General features: G+C 36.0%; 1 protein-coding gene across 1 annotated transcript; it reads left to right on the forward strand.

The window, feature by feature from the left end:
- The first annotated feature begins 11843 nt into the window (after window positions 1-11843).
- Window positions 11844-13001, forward strand: LOC126789875 (uncharacterized). The gene is made up of 2 exons (XM_050515944.1): window positions 11844-12025; window positions 12654-13001. Exons 1-2 carry the CDS (start codon window positions 11888-11890, stop codon window positions 12744-12746), a joined length of 231 nt encoding a protein of 76 aa, XP_050371901.1. The 5' UTR covers window positions 11844-11887; the 3' UTR covers window positions 12747-13001.
- The last annotated feature ends 3154 nt before the right edge of the window (window positions 13002-16155 follow it).

The following is a 16155-nucleotide window of genomic DNA, read 5'->3' on the forward strand; positions in this document are numbered from 1 at the left end:
TCACTCTTAATACTCTCAATTTTTGACTATTTCGTCTAGTCCTCCACCACCATCCAAATTGTTTGGTAAATCATTTCATTTATCTTCTAACTTCCTCCTCAAATGCCCTTATACATTTTTATTTTAATTCTTCAATCCTCTGTCATCTTCTCAACGACCAGCATCTCTACTAAATTGCAAATCAAGATCACTACCCCGCACACATACGAAACAACTCTGATTTCCTCTTTGCCATAATTTTCACAACAAATCCTCGCATCATTAGCATTTGCAATTAAACTCCCCATTAATCCCCAAACCTCCAAAACCTAATCAGCGGAATCATTCCTCATATCCACATTCTCACCGCAGCCTTCTTAAGAGTTAAGCCGAAAGAAAGCCATGCAAGAATCTCATTTTTTGATAGTATGAAAGGGGAGTAGTGATATACTCCCCAACCTTCTCAACTAAAACACATCTATACCCATCATTACTAGAATCAATCACAATTGAAACTCTAATCTTGTCCCTAATCATCTCAAGAATTGTATTCAACGTCTCCAAGAACTCAGCTTTGTCAAACTTAACTGGGTCCTTCAGCTTCTTTTTAAGCTTGGTTGTGAAAATCGTATCCAACTCAATAGGCTATGAATCAGTATGTGAAATTTGCCAATTAATGAGAGGAATTGGAGCTGAGATGGGAGATGGGTCGTCAACTTGAGTTTCAAATTGGGGAAGATATATAAAATCTGGGACTAAATGACTAAGAACCATTGGGTGTTTTGATGTGAAATAGAGCGATTGGGACTCAGATATAGCCTTGGACCCTTTGGTGAATACTTCTAGCAATATCATGATTTTTATTTTTAGAAGAAAGCAATATGATGATTTAGATTGTGGAGATGAGTTAACTAAGTGGATGCACGCCTACACCAAAGAGAACACTCAGAAAGGCTTTAGCTCATCTCGTTCATGTTGAGAGAGAGAAACAAAAAAACAAAAAAATAATAATTTATCTATTTAACAATGATAAATAGAGGAGTCAATTATATCAAAACCAAGAATAAGGGCTATAACTGACTTATCAGACATTTAGGATGTATAAGTTAAGACCGAATGGATGAAATAATAGAAAATTGATAATACAAAAAGTGATGGGTTGAAATTAAAAGATATAAAACTAAATTGTCGAGACACTCAAACTATAAGTAGTGACCAATATTTTCTTCTATAAATAAATAATTGACCTAAGCAATTAATATATATCTCACCATTTCCTTATATTTCCATATCACTAGAGTTCCATGCATGATGGAGGCAATCACTCCAACTCCTTTAACTCAACAAAATAAAGGTAAGGAATAAGCCCAAGTAGAAGTATAAGGAACTCTTTCAATTCAGAGGTCCGGACGGGTTTTTCGTCTGAATTTTTGTCATTTCTTCACGATCCAGATGCCGACGATGCTATTTTTTCTCGCCATCGAGATCTTCGAGATGCTGTTGCGATGAAGAAAGCGAAAGTGATCGAGATCAGATGTCCAACATGATCGATGATGAAGTTCTGAGTGAAGTTGTTGCACAAGTCGAATCTTGATCTCTTTAACCTTCTTCGTCGTCACATCACAATCCATCATCTTGTAATTGGTAATGTAATAACCCTCGTTTTCAAACAATATTTGAATTGAATTAAATTCTATTAAGTTGTGAAGTTTGTTTTAAACCGAATTTGATTGTTTGCAAACGTTACGAAACGGGAACGGAAACGTTCCGAGAACGTTTAATAAGAAAACGTTACGTTTCCGAACGAATTTATCGACTTTTATTTCGTCGCTCGGTTGTGAAAACTTTCTTCACGGAAGTTGTAGAGCTCGTCGATACGAGTTCGTGGATATGTGACGCGTTCGAATCGGACGTCGGAGGTAAAAGTTATTAACGTCGGAAGTTAGTTTCCGATTTTTGAAACGAGTATAAATAGACATTTTCAGATTAGGGTTTCCATTATTGGAAACCCTTCTCCCTCCCCTTTCGCCGCCTCCCCTCTTTCCTTTCTTCTCTCTCGGCTCTCTCTCTCTCTTCTCGAGCTTCTCCCTCTCCCTCTCGACCCCGAGCTCTCTCCCCTATCGTGCCCTCTACCCGAGTCTCTCCCACTCACCGATTCACTTCCTCCCTCTCCCACACACCGATTTACTCACTCGCTCATCCTCTCGGCTCACCTACGATTCGCCGCCCTCCGAGTACGGTGCTCCTCACCGACGACAGCTGTGACTTCACCACCACGACGCGACCACCCCACAAGCAAGGCGCAGTCCCGGCGACACCGTGAAGCTCGGCGTGGCTCTCGGGATCCAAACACAGTCGATCCGATCCAATCGACGATCAAATCGTGTTTTAGGTATGGGTTGGTTAAATTCGATTGTTGGAATTGTTGGTTATGTAATTGTGAATGTATTGGGAAGGTTTTGAAGTAGATCGGAGGTGGTTAGAAGAGATGGTTACCGCCGCCTAGAGGCGGCGCGTGGGAGGGCGTGGGTTAGTTTAGGAGGGGTCTGTGGTTGTGGGAAGGAAGAGGAGGAGGAGGAGAGAATCGGGGCGGCGGTGACACCACACGCGCGGCCTGCCGGCGGGTGGCGCGTGTACCCCACGCGCCGCCACGTGCGGCGGTGTGACAGTGTTTTCCAATAGGGGTATTTTGGTAATTTACTTAAATGTAAATGTAAATTTTATTTACGACGGTAAATGTAATTAAATTTTACCTACGGTAAATGTAATTTATAAATTACTTTCAGTAAATGTAAAAAGTAATTTGTAAAAGGGTAATTTAGTAAATTCTATTTACTGAGATTGTATTTACATTTAAACAGTACGTATACGTACAGAAATACGTATATAATATTTATACGTACAGAAATACGTATATAATAATTATACGTACAGAAATACGTATATAGTATTTATACGTACAGAAATACGTATATAGTACTTATACGTACAGAAATACGTATTAATTGAGTATTGTACAGTAACCGTGAATAGTGAACAGTGAACAGTAATTTCCCAAAACCGAAAATTGCTGAACAGTAACCAATTATTTCTGTTTCGGCATTTAAAGGTTTACGAAACGATTCTAAACTCCTTTCTTATCTTTTCAAGGTGATCTATAAAGCGAGGAAAGGAAATTATCTTCGGGTATTGTGGAATTACGCTCAAGCCAATAAGGTGAGTAAAATCTCACTGAATTACGAATCTACCCTCGTGGTGATTCAACATTTTTGCAAGTGTGTTTATCAAATGAATTACAACATGTATATAATTTAGTGGACTACATATATACAGTATAATGGTAATAAGTATATATATATATATAGTTCATTAAATTACTTACAGTTATTAATTCATTAAAAATAGTCATTTCGGTGACGGAAAATTGTGCATGAGTATGTGATTTAAATGGTACAATATGATGTGAGAATATTGTACGTAATTCTTCAGGTGTTTATGAAATATGACATGTATAGGATATAGTGGACTATGTATATATTGTATAAATAGTAATAAATACGAATATATATATAGTTTGCTATATAATATACTGTTATGATTTTTATGGTGGTGATATCGTGAAAGTTTTAAAACGTACAATATGATGAGTGATTATTGTACATGATTTTATCACGGAGAATGTTAAAAATTGTGATTTGTCTTCGGACGTGATGTGTAGTACAATATAATGTGTGATTATTGTACGTGATTTTTAACATTGAGATTGTTAAAATGTGAATTGTCTTCGGACCTGATTTTTGGTACAATATGATGTGAGATTATTGTACGTGTTTGGCAAATCGGAACCTAGCCTTTGGCCCGGCGAAAGTTACGATACAGTTAGAGCTCTAGTCTGTCTGCCTTAGTACTGCATGAGAGGTAACGGGTGGTTATCTGCTCATGGGTACTCAGTTTATTTTGGATGTTGGGTAGCGGGTGGCTATCCAATATCAGCGGTGTATTACGAGAGGGGTAACAGATGTGTACCAGCGTTCTTGGTACCCGTATTATAAATGCATTGGGTAACCAGAAGGGTTACTTAATTTTCTCATGAGCGTTTCATTTCATATTTCTTTGGGTCAACCAGATGGGCTGACCAATGACTCATGAGGGCATTTATATTTGTTGTTCGTGATCTTTCGTATATTTTGATATGCGAATTATATTTTGATTTTACTCATACGAGCTATAAGCTTACCGGGTTTGTGTTTACAATCCCGGTGCACCAATTCGATGGTGTAGGGGATAATTCTGCAGGTGCTGATTAGTGGGGGTTGAGTGACGACTACAGAGGCTCGAAGTCGTTCGTATCCTACTTGTTGTGAGGTTTTAGCGTGGATTTGTGTGTGAGAAGTTGTGTAATTTCATTTGTGAGATTTGTGAGTGATTTGTGAGGATTATTACATTTCCATTTTATGTATGGATTATAAATTTGGGTTGTAATAATTGGTTGTCTGAGTTGTATTGAGAACTCAGAATTGATCCGCTGTTACACTTTAATGATTTCGATTTATTTGAGATTATTTTGTGTTTAACGACTTCAGAATTTTGAGTTTTTAAGCTCGAAATTTTGGGGTCGTTACAGGTAATGAATAAGATTAAAGCAAATGGGCCATTACAAATAAATATAATATCATCATGTTGTTAGTAGAGTTGTAGACAATAGCAACACAGCAACATGTCTCAAAAATGAGGGCCACGAGCTTAAGCACAAGGAGCGTCAGCTCATGGAGATTGACAATGGAGTATATGACCCAAACTCCAGTGATAGAGCGTTAATTATAATATCTATAATAAATCCTGTAAAACATCATCATTAGTATAAAATAAACATGGATCGTTTAGTCCGGGGAATTGAAATGAACTCTAAACTTTTAGTGTTGACAAATAATGAGGGTTTGAGATTGAATATTAACTACTAAAATAAAACCTGAATTACTATTTACATGATCAACTTCTCTTTAACAAACTTAAACCAAATTTATCATTACACCACATAATTACAATTTCGAACCTATTATGCATTCTAATTCGACCAATTATATATTTTTTAGACACCAATACAATTAGAACCTTAGGAGGTCATCTAATCATCCAAGATTTCATTTAACATTTAGATTGAGTTAGGGCCTAATCTAAATTTGCATGCAATCGAATTCAATAACACTTAGAGTATAAATCAAACAAGATTACATTTAAGCACAAAATCTTTGTTGGAGACATGTTTCATGTATGACGTCACCCACTATGGTTTCACATGTAAATTTCCAGAATTTTTACCACTTTTAATCAACACAAACTGAACCTACTTAGGGCATGATTCGATTTGTGCCAATATGGTTGATGAATCTAGCACTCAAACACAATATTAGGGGCTGCATCCAAGCACTAAATTCATATGCACATATCTGAAAAATTATCTAAAAGTATGAGAAAGATGATTAGAACACAACAATAGAAATAAACTCAATAATTATAGGAAACCATTAATTCGGCAAAGATCCAAAAATCTAATAAAACAATCTGAAAATTTCGATTCTTAATACAAAATAATAATCCCACACAAATATCATACTACAATCTGCATAGATAAAGTATTGTAAAAAATCAAAAACGAACAAACTCATGAAAAAGAGTTGCAAGAATCACACGTTGTAGGAACCTTGGAGGTGTGTCTTCAATGGTGATTTCGGTGGAGATGGAATTGGTATATGGGGGAGAACGGCTTGCTGTTTTGGTGAAAGATGTTTGAGGTAGTATTTTGGTAGAGTTTTGGCTCTTGAATGCAAATGAGAAGTGATATTATTTGAAAGGTGAAGCCATGTATATATAGAAAAAATGTGGGTATGCTTGGTTTGAACTTGCATCTTTCTTCCTATTATAATGTCATGTTTTAATCCCTTAAATCATGCTATGCTTTATTCCCTAAATCATGTCATGTTTTATTCCTTAAATCATGTCATATTTTATTTCCTAAATCATGTTATGTTTTATTCCTTTAATGATAATCTTCTAGCTTTTAGGGTGCATATGCATGGCTCCATCTCTCTTCTTTTCACTTAATTAATCTTCACATTTATTTTTTCGTTCTTCTTTTCTTCTTCCCACGGCAAGGACTCCATCTTTTAATTCTCTCCACTTTTTTTATCTCTTCTATTTAATTGTTGCATGACTTGTTGATGATAGAACTTCATGTGCATGACTTCTCCTTGTTTTCCTCTAGTATTATCTCTTATACATCTATTTATATAAAGTTATTTTCTAAGTTATAAAGCGAGGTGGACGTGTGGCCTAAGTACGTCGTCTAGACACAAACTCATTTATTTGTTTCAGAAGGCTGGATAGCTAGAATCAGAGATAGTCACAAGGCATGACTCATTTGTTGGACACCACGGGAGCCATATCCTCGAAATGATGCTTTCCCAATCGACTTCATCACTGAGATGTATGTCAATCTATGGGCCTTTGAGATCCAATTTTGTAAACCTTGAACCAGAGTAATGAAAATAGCATGCCACTTACTCAGCTCAAAATAAATTTGTGTGTTAGACTGCTCGCAAAGTGTTAATAAAAGCCGCCCTCAACCCCAAGTGACCTTAGCAAGGTACAAATGGATGTTAAGACTAATATTAACAAAATGGATTTTACATGTTCCGTTCACTTTATAAGTTACAATAAACTAAGCATAAATAAACATTTTAGCTTCCTTAAATTTTTTTATCCAAGTGTAATAAGTATCCTATATGCATACTATAACAAAATTAAAACATTTATCACAAAAATATAGAATAAAAAAATTTAAATTTTTTTACGAAGTACTGTTCATGTTTTTTTATTGTGCGTACTTTAATGTTACTTATTACTGTTCACATATATTTATTTTATTTTTTAAAAATTGATTTACTGTACACAAAATTTATTTTTACAAAGATAAAGTTTTTTAATTTTTTTTTATTTTACACTTTTCAAAAAAAAATATAGTAAATCCAACCGCGCCAAAATGATATAGCGTTAATTACAACGTTTATAATAAACCATGTAAAACATCATCATTAGTATAGAATAAGCATGGATCGTTCAGTCCGGAAAATTGAAGGGAACTCTAAACTTTTAATGTTAACAAATAATAAGGGGTTTGAGATTGAATATTAATTACTAAAATAAAACATAAATTACTATTTACATGATCGACTTCTCTTTAATAAACTTAAACCAAATTTTTTATTACATCACATAATTACAAGTTCGAACCTATCATGCATTCTAATTCGACCAATTACATATTTTTTAGACACCAATACAATTAGAACCTTAGGAGATCATCTAATCATGTAAGATTTCATTTAACATTTAGATTGACTTAGGGCCTAATCTAAATTTACATGCAATCGAATTCAATAACACTTAGAGTAGAAATCAAACAAGATTACATTTAAGCACAAAATCTTTGTTGGAGACATGTTTCATGTATGTCGTCACCCACTATGGTTTCACATGTAAATTTTCAGAATTTTTATCACTTTTAATCAACACAAACCGAACCTACTTAGGGCATGATTCGATTTGTGTCAATATGGTTGATGAATCTAGCACTCAAACACAATCTTAGGGACTACATCCAAGCACTAAATTCATATGCACATATCTGAAAATTATCTAAAAGTATGAGAAAGATGATTAGAACACAACAATAGAAATACAAACTCAATAATTAGAGGAAACTATTAATTCGGCAAAGATCCAAAAATCCAATAAAACAATATGAAAATTTCGATTCTTAATACAAAATAATAATCACACACAAACATCATACTACAATTTTCACTTAATTAATCTTCACATTTATTTCTTCCTTCTTCTTTTCTTCTTCCCACGGCAAGGATTACATCTCTTAATTCTCTCCACTTTATTTATCTCTTTTATTTAATTGTTGCATGACTTGTTGATGATAGGACTCCATGTGCATGACTTCTCCTTCTTTTCCTCTACTATTATCTCTTAAATCAAATCTGAAAATAAGAAAATAAAATCAAAAGTAAGAAATAATTAGTTTCGAAACCTAACAAAGATTCCTAGTGCAAGAAGGACTCTCAAAATATCGTCAATGCGACCAAAACGTAGAAAAATGAAGACTTCTAATTCAACTAGGTTTTCTAGTCCTACAAGGATTCTTACTCAAACTATGACTCTAGACCAATTATGCGTTTTTTAACTCATTTAAGCACAAAAATGCATCCAATACCGCGCAAGAGTCTTATTATGACTCACAATAAAGGCTAAGTAAAGTACAAATGGAGGTAAAAACATGTTAAGAACGTCGCACAAAGTGCTCATGTCATCCAACTATAACGTTGACCATGAAATTTCAAACAGACTTGGAGTGCCCCTCCATCCATGGAGTACTGTGTCTTTTGTTTGAACACTGTAAACTCAAAGAATTATACCAAGCAATCAAGCACCCACCCAGCCAATAGTCTAGTCTAGTCTAGTGAAATATCAATCAATAGTCTAGTGAGCCTAGTTGATCAATCACTATATCACTCAAAGATATAATCTAGTATGTAATAGTCTAATTCTATTAGTCTTAGTTTAATTGTCTAACTCAGCAAATAATAATTTTAATAATAAAAAAACGGAAAATTCTATGGTGCAGTGTTGCATGTGTGCAGCGCCCTTAATCCACCGTCTATACACCCCACATACCCCACGTGCATTTCAAAACACCCTCTATCCACCGTCCGATTCGGTATATGGTATGCAGCGCTGCACCATAGACGAATCCTAAAAAAACTACTAAACCTTACACTGGATTCCAAAGAGAAAGTAACGTGCTCAAAGATAGTACGAAATCAAGTAGTAAATCGTCCATCGTTGTCCCCAAGATTAGAAAATCTCACTCTCTATGTCTGAAAAGTTTCCTCTCTTTCTTCAATTTAGGGGTTTTAAACTTTTAAAGGTCCAGAATGGGTAAGCGGGTTAAGACTCGTACCTGCTATATTTCAGCACGCTATCTTAGTTTCCCGCTCATATACTTTTCCCTTTTCCCTCTCTTTCTATAGCATCCAAAGTCCCGTTCATATTTTAAACGGACAATGTTTTCTTGCACATTTGTATTTGTGCTTTATTGGCTAAGAGTTCAAACTCCCATCAGGGTCACCTGAGTTTTTGTTATCTTTTTTTTTCCTCTTAGAATATTGAATATTTCTTTTATTGGCTAAATGTTATTACTAATGCATCATTTGTGCCTCTCCAAATAGAAATCGCAACCTACGTGAAAAAATTAAACGACGAATGACCAGTTATGGTATTTGACGAAATCGTCTAATTTTTCTTCCACTTAGAGCATCCATTTGAACCAGATGTAAAATCAAGTTAACCAACCCTGTCACACTCATATCTTTACCCATTTTTTTGGAATTAATGAAAAACTTCATTAATGTTGGGTAAAACTCAGATCTTTACTATACGTGAGAAGAATTCTACTTAATAATTCCAGACGACAGCACTAATTGACATGCAAACATAGAGCTGATTACTAATATTTCATGGAGCTGATAATACGTACTTTTCAATCAAAAAATGCACATAGAATAATCATCGACAATTAATGAAACGAGTTTCTCCAATTAATCATGAACACTATATGTGAACAGAAAAGTGGAACTTGGGAAACTTTGAAGTATACCATTAGAAACATCAGTTAATTTCCTAAGACGGATTGGGTTATATATCAAAATCTACATCATCAACTATCTCTGCGTGAATGCACTTTGCTCTTCCGAAGACCAAAGAGACTGTTGATAAATAATGAGAGGGAATTAGTACATAGATGACCATTTTTCTTCTTCATCTTCATTTTCGCTCTGCTTGTACTTGGGCACACAATCACTTCTGAGTTTTGAAGCTCAACAAGACGAGAATACTAGTTATCCAAACCTAATTGCCCAAATCATACAAATACTGAAATGCTCCACGTACCTATGGGCTATGGTCAAAACGCTCGACCCAAATTGGATGGTGTCACAACACCACTGTAGGTGTACTCTCCATCTTTAGATTGAAAAATGGGGAATAATTCATTTCAATTCTGGGTTTTAGCTCTTTTTGCCTATCCAGCTTTACCTCAGCTTACTTGTATTTCTGCTTATCGATAAGACTCAAATGGTTTAGAGTTTGAGACTTTATCTATCATATCCTTAAGGGTGTGGGATGCAGTGAGTATGTGATTGAATGCCTAAGAAGTAGTTTTTCCAGAGTGATGTATTCATGTACATCATAAGACATATATTAAAGCATTTGATTTGGTGTGTGCTTTGAAATGTATTCATGGCCCACACCTGGCTCCTTACAAGGGTCTTCTGTCAGTTAGTTGCCTGCATGTAAGAAAGAATATTTTCGTTTTTCATGCTCGGAGAGTTGAGAAACAATCATGCATGGATCTATTACATATGCAAAACCAATTGGGAATATGATTCCTCATGGGCTCATGATTCCTTGTTTAGAATAGAAGCCATTTCAGAAACAAAAAGTGAGGACACTAGCTTCTCGTGGACTAAAATCTTGAAGAAGAAGAAGAAAAACACTAATGGCCGACTTCAAGCAGTTTGACATTGTTTCGGATCATTCAAACCACTGCTACAATAACAAGGAAAAACAAGGGCATGGATATGGAGATTGTTTCATCAACAATAATAGTACTGTCTACAAGAGGATCATGCGTAAGTGGAATATTTTTGGAGAATAGTCTCTCAGACACCATATAGGTGTGGGTGTATGAAAAGCGTGTCAATCTTATGAGAGTAATGATTCTCGGAGTAGCTGGGACACCTTACCACGATGGCTTCTTTTTCTTTGATATCAAGTTTCCGCCCAAGTATCCTAATTGCCCGCTTCATGTCCACTATTGGTCTTACGGGTTATGTTTGAGCCCGAACCTATCGTCGTCTGGACATATATGCTTAAGCCTTTTGAATATGTGGGTTGGCTCGAGACATGAGCGACGGGTTCCATCCAAGTCGACGATTTTTCTTCGTTCTTGGCTCACTTCAGGCTCTTGTTCTCAATGCCGAGCCCTACCTGAACAATCGGCCCATTCCCTTTCACACAGTCGTGTCCAGCCCTATGGATGCTTTTATAGAAACATGCAAGTTTACGATATACTTCTGAAATCCTCCGAAACATTTCGAAGGATTCATTGCTGAACATTTTCGTAGTAAAGAAAGTGACATATTGAGAGCTTACATCGCTTATGTGAATAGTTCACCCCACTTTGTTGAGGAGATGTAGCAGAGAACGCTGAAAAAGCAGTACCCAATACTCGTCCAGGCTTTGAAAAACAATAGGTCTTAGAGTGATAGAAAAAAGAGGCCATGAGCTTTTCTTTTTAGTGTGTCTACCATGGGCTGCTAATGGTGATGATGGAGTTGATCATGATGATGTTGAACCGAGTCAATTGACAAGCAAAGATAAACTAGACTGATTAGGATTGTTTATTGAGACATAATAACATATTCATTCATGTATTTACAATTCATCTCATACTCCGATCTCTGCTAATTTTTCTATTTTCCATGTTCTTATATCTCATACAAAAATGATGAAATTTTGTGTTACTACAATAGCATACAAGGGAGTGAAGGGACAATCGAAGACAAGTCTATAGAAAGAAGTAGGGTGGTGTTGCTTAGATTTAGAACATTTTGTTTCTCTAAAAAAAAAAAAAGAATATTTTGCAATTAATTAATTATCCTTTTGTCTAATTCATCACTCACCAAGTTAAACGGGCCTACTTGGAGCCGAAAAGTGAAGCGAACCGAGCCCAATTGTGCAGCCAAAACCCAGTGAATTCAGAAGAGAGAAGAGAAAGAAGATGGCGGGTGCGTTTTGGGGGACGCGAGTGATGGAGATAGTGAAGAAGCACGACTCCGGCGGTCTGGTTTGGAAGAGAATAAAGCTCACCACCACCCGCAAGGCCAACGCCAAGAAGCGCCTCCTCCGTGTTTGGCAGGTTCGCCTCTCTATCTCTCCGATTTAGGGTTTTACAAATCACACCTCCTCCGTACTTCAAATTGATTGCATTACTTGATATTTTTCCATATGTTTATCTCACCGCAATTCCGCATTAATGCTTCAAATTGATAGATACTATTTTAGTTTTGACGAAGAGGAATTGAGAAATTGGAGTTGGAGTACTGGTAGAAAGAGATACAGTTTGTGTGGATTGTATTAGTTGAAATGTTATATGAACTGAACTTGTCAAAGTTATGGTTCTTCTATAGTCATTCCTCATCATCATCGTTTCTAATGTTTGTTGGGTTAAACCGGAGAGTAATTGTTGCTGCTCTGATGATCCTGGCTGAGCATTTTCTAATGTTGGAACTCTTTAAGTGTCTGTGTTCTGCATAACTTTGCGAAATTGAGCAACCCCCGCCCCCGTGAAATCAGAGTATACTATGCTTTCCGTGGTCCTCTATGTGTAGTTGCTGCTTCAATTTTTTTCTTATAACTATTTATCCATTCCTGATTTGGGGTGATACATAGGAAGCTTTTATTTGCAGTGTGGATGCTGTTAGCTTTCATGTTCCTACCTATACACATAACTGTTGTATTGAACTTTTTGGTTATAACACTTGCAGAATGAGGCTGTCCTGAGGGCATGTGCTGAACCGCCTCCTTCAATATTGTCAGGGCTTGATGCTAGTGAAGTTGTGAGAAAGACAACTGAATAGGTGGAAATGAGTAAGGGTGCTAGACAAACCAAATGCATGCATTAGTTGTTTTCTCCATTATTGGCCTTAAAGCCTATTTGTATGCTCTGTACGTTATGAGCTTTAACTGAATGCCATCCTGAACCTGCATTTTGATCTTCTCTACTTAAAAGCATTCTGTATGGCATATTTGAAGTTCTTATATTATGTGTACCCTAGATAACTCTGATGAATTTTCATAGTCATAAGATTTTTTTTTAGATTTCCCGCTGCCAAGTGTATCTTCAACTTGAGGCTTATTGATATTTCTGGTTGCAATATTGCTTCCTGTTCTTAGCACTACTTTAGGAGTTTGGAAAGACTCAATTCCATATCTAATGTTTAAAGCAGCCCAAGATTGCATATTGGGTAGTAGGCCTTAATCTGAAGATGGTTACTAGTTTAGAGAACACATGAGCCATTAGTCTATTATCTTTTTGTGAAAAATAGATAGATCTATGATACTATTATCTGCCAACAAGGGATTCAGTGGAATGTTCATGTCCGCAGTTTGTGTCTGGAGCCAACCCCCTCGGATTAGCTATATGCTAGAGTTTTCTACCACATGGTTTGCTTCTTGTTGCCTGGGGTGAAACCAACTAGGATAGCTATTCGCTTTCTCAAAACCATATTGTTTGCGGAATATCGATCCCCAGTCTTCAAATACCGGCCAGATGGATTGGTAGTATTTCCGGTTTGAAATAGTTTAACTGTTAGTTCATATCTGCTGATGAAATATCAAATACCCCTTCTGGGTTTGAAGGGGTGGTTTTTAGTTGATGTTTTATTTAGGGAATCTTGCACTCCCAAATTCTATATACGGTGGATAATACTGAATTATCTCATAGGGGTGATGTGTGGTCCATTACATTTATAAGAAAACTGTGATGTTGGACAACAATGAAGATTGTGGACACGAAAGAAAACCACCAGAGGGAGCTGAAAAATTCTTTGCTAGCAAGTTTCTTCTGTAGGTACAAGACTGATATTGACATTTGAGAAATTTATTAATTCCTCCTCATTTCATTTTCTGTAGGTGTTTGCTCTAAATCAGTCATAGAATATGAAGAGAGATACTTGTGCTCATTCACTTGTGATTTTCCTCTTTCACACGCAACCATTTTGATCCTATTACATGTGCTGTGGAGATCTTTGTGTGTTCAGCTATACACATGATGTCCCATATACTTAACCATTTGATTATGGAACCATTGTGACTTATCTTTAGGTTTTACTTCAATTTCCGTGATTAAGCTGAGTGGATTTTACTTGTTTTACAACCCTATTTGATATATATGCACTGTCTTGTGTTGTTATATTTAAGATTTTATGCCAATTGAAAGCTACATATGTTAATGTGGATGTTGAAACCTTTCACTTTCTAACCTGAAAAGGAAGAAACATAACAGTACATTAGGCACTTGATTTGAAAAGAACCTCTAGTTTAGGGCAAAGGAAAACAAACAAAGAAACTACTCAGTCATCACATGCAAGTTGGGGATGATTCTCTTTTATCTCTGGCAATGAGCCTAGCACCACAAATAATATAATCTGCCCCCCATTCATTTCCAACTGGGCAAAATATTCAATATCTTTGTTGCAAGAGTTTAAAACTGTTTGAGAGGAAATAGTTGCGTGTAGGAGACATCTCCCACTTAAATTATAAACCTCCCCAACCCACCCTATCATTTCAGATTCTCCAAGCTTTGGATCCCTTTCCCCTTCCCTCTTTGTTTCACCTCCAATTTTAGGTTTATGATAGTTTAATGAAATTAGAGACAGCCATTCCTTAACCCTTTAATTAAAATTAATCGCGATTGCGACCGTTTAAATCTCGATCAGACAAATGCTGTTTAGAACTAGTTTTAATTATGTAAAAATTTGGAGGTGTCTTTGTTGCATAGATACTAAGCAACCATTTGAAAAACTTGATTTTAGAAGTGGTGGGTTGGTTTCTGGCTTCCAGATACTGGAACTGGTCAATTGAGATTATTACACATTCTCTGTCTGCTTGGGTAATATCATTGCCAAATGACGTAAACGCCCTTCCCTTGACTTGTCCTCCTCTGTGTCTGTAGGACAGTTTTGGGGTTTTCTTCAATTAGTGATTGACCTAATCAGTTTTGCTGTGTGGTCTACCATGATGGGCTTACCACGTGATTGACAATTTGAGAACCCAAGTCAGCACTCCACATATCCAATCCAAATTTTCCTATTTTTAGTTTTTAGGGTTTTATTAGGGAAATTAAAAATTCATATTTCATTTCGAGGTAGAGAACAAAGTGACGTGAAGAACTCCAAAAGCCCCCTAAAACCAGTGTCACAAGAAACTTGGGTCGGCATATATTTCCTTATCTAACTCATAATTTAGTTTCTTCTCCCTTTTCCTGTTTATGGCTATCAAATTAGCTCAATTATGCATAAGCAATACTCACAATCAAGGGTTTTTAATATAGTTAATGCCGTCCTTTATCCAACTGATGTCCACTTGGCAATCTCTCATGGGTTTGTGGCATATCTTCAAACCTTTATAGCCTATGATATCATCTTCCATGTTCCTCAAGAACAACAACCAAGCTCTTGTAGTTTTCCTCCACAGTATATTAAGTAATAGTGAATTAAGACATCATGTTTCTTTCACTCTGAAAATATATTGCTTTGTTGTCTTTCTTTTAGTCTCAATGACATAATTCATAACTCATCGGGTTAGTTTCTGAGGTAAATCGGCACGTAAAAAAGTCTTCCATAAGCTTTTGAGGTGAAACAACATGTAAAAAAAATATTCTAAGCTATTTAAAACAAGGAACGGTATATTACGACTTGCTCTTGACGATCGAGTAATGTTACAAACATTGAACTTTATATAGCAGTTAAGAATTGTAGTTTTGTTGTGATTAACGGTATATTACGACTTGCTCTTGAGGATCGAGTAATGTTACAAACATTGAACTTTATATAGCAGTTAACAATTGTAGTTTTGTTGTGATTACCGTAATGATAAGGCAATGTACTTTTGTGTATGGATTTGATAAGATAAAGTTACTAATGATGAAGGATAATGGTTCAGTCAACTATAGCAGGCTCTTGTGATTCTAGCATGTCTAACACGGCTGCAAAACTGGGGCAGAATTATTAATTTGCATTCAGGAGCTAAGAAGTAAGAAGTAAATGGAAAAAGTATTCTACATTATGAGCATCTCTTATTTCATATTCATTCAAGTCAATGTTGCAGAGGACTTTGGACGATAGTAGTGGGAGGATGATCCTCCCTCCTCTAATCTGGGTTTTGTTAATCAGGGATTATAGATTTATAGTAGATATTGTTCCATAGCAGTCGTTAACTTTCATTAAGAAACATAAAACACAGAATGCCATGATTAGCATCTTTGAC

The sequence above is a fragment of the Argentina anserina genome, chromosome 4 (assembly GCF_933775445.1).
Source record: "Argentina anserina chromosome 4, drPotAnse1.1, whole genome shotgun sequence".
Lineage (NCBI taxonomy): Eukaryota > Viridiplantae > Streptophyta > Magnoliopsida > Rosales > Rosaceae > Argentina > Argentina anserina.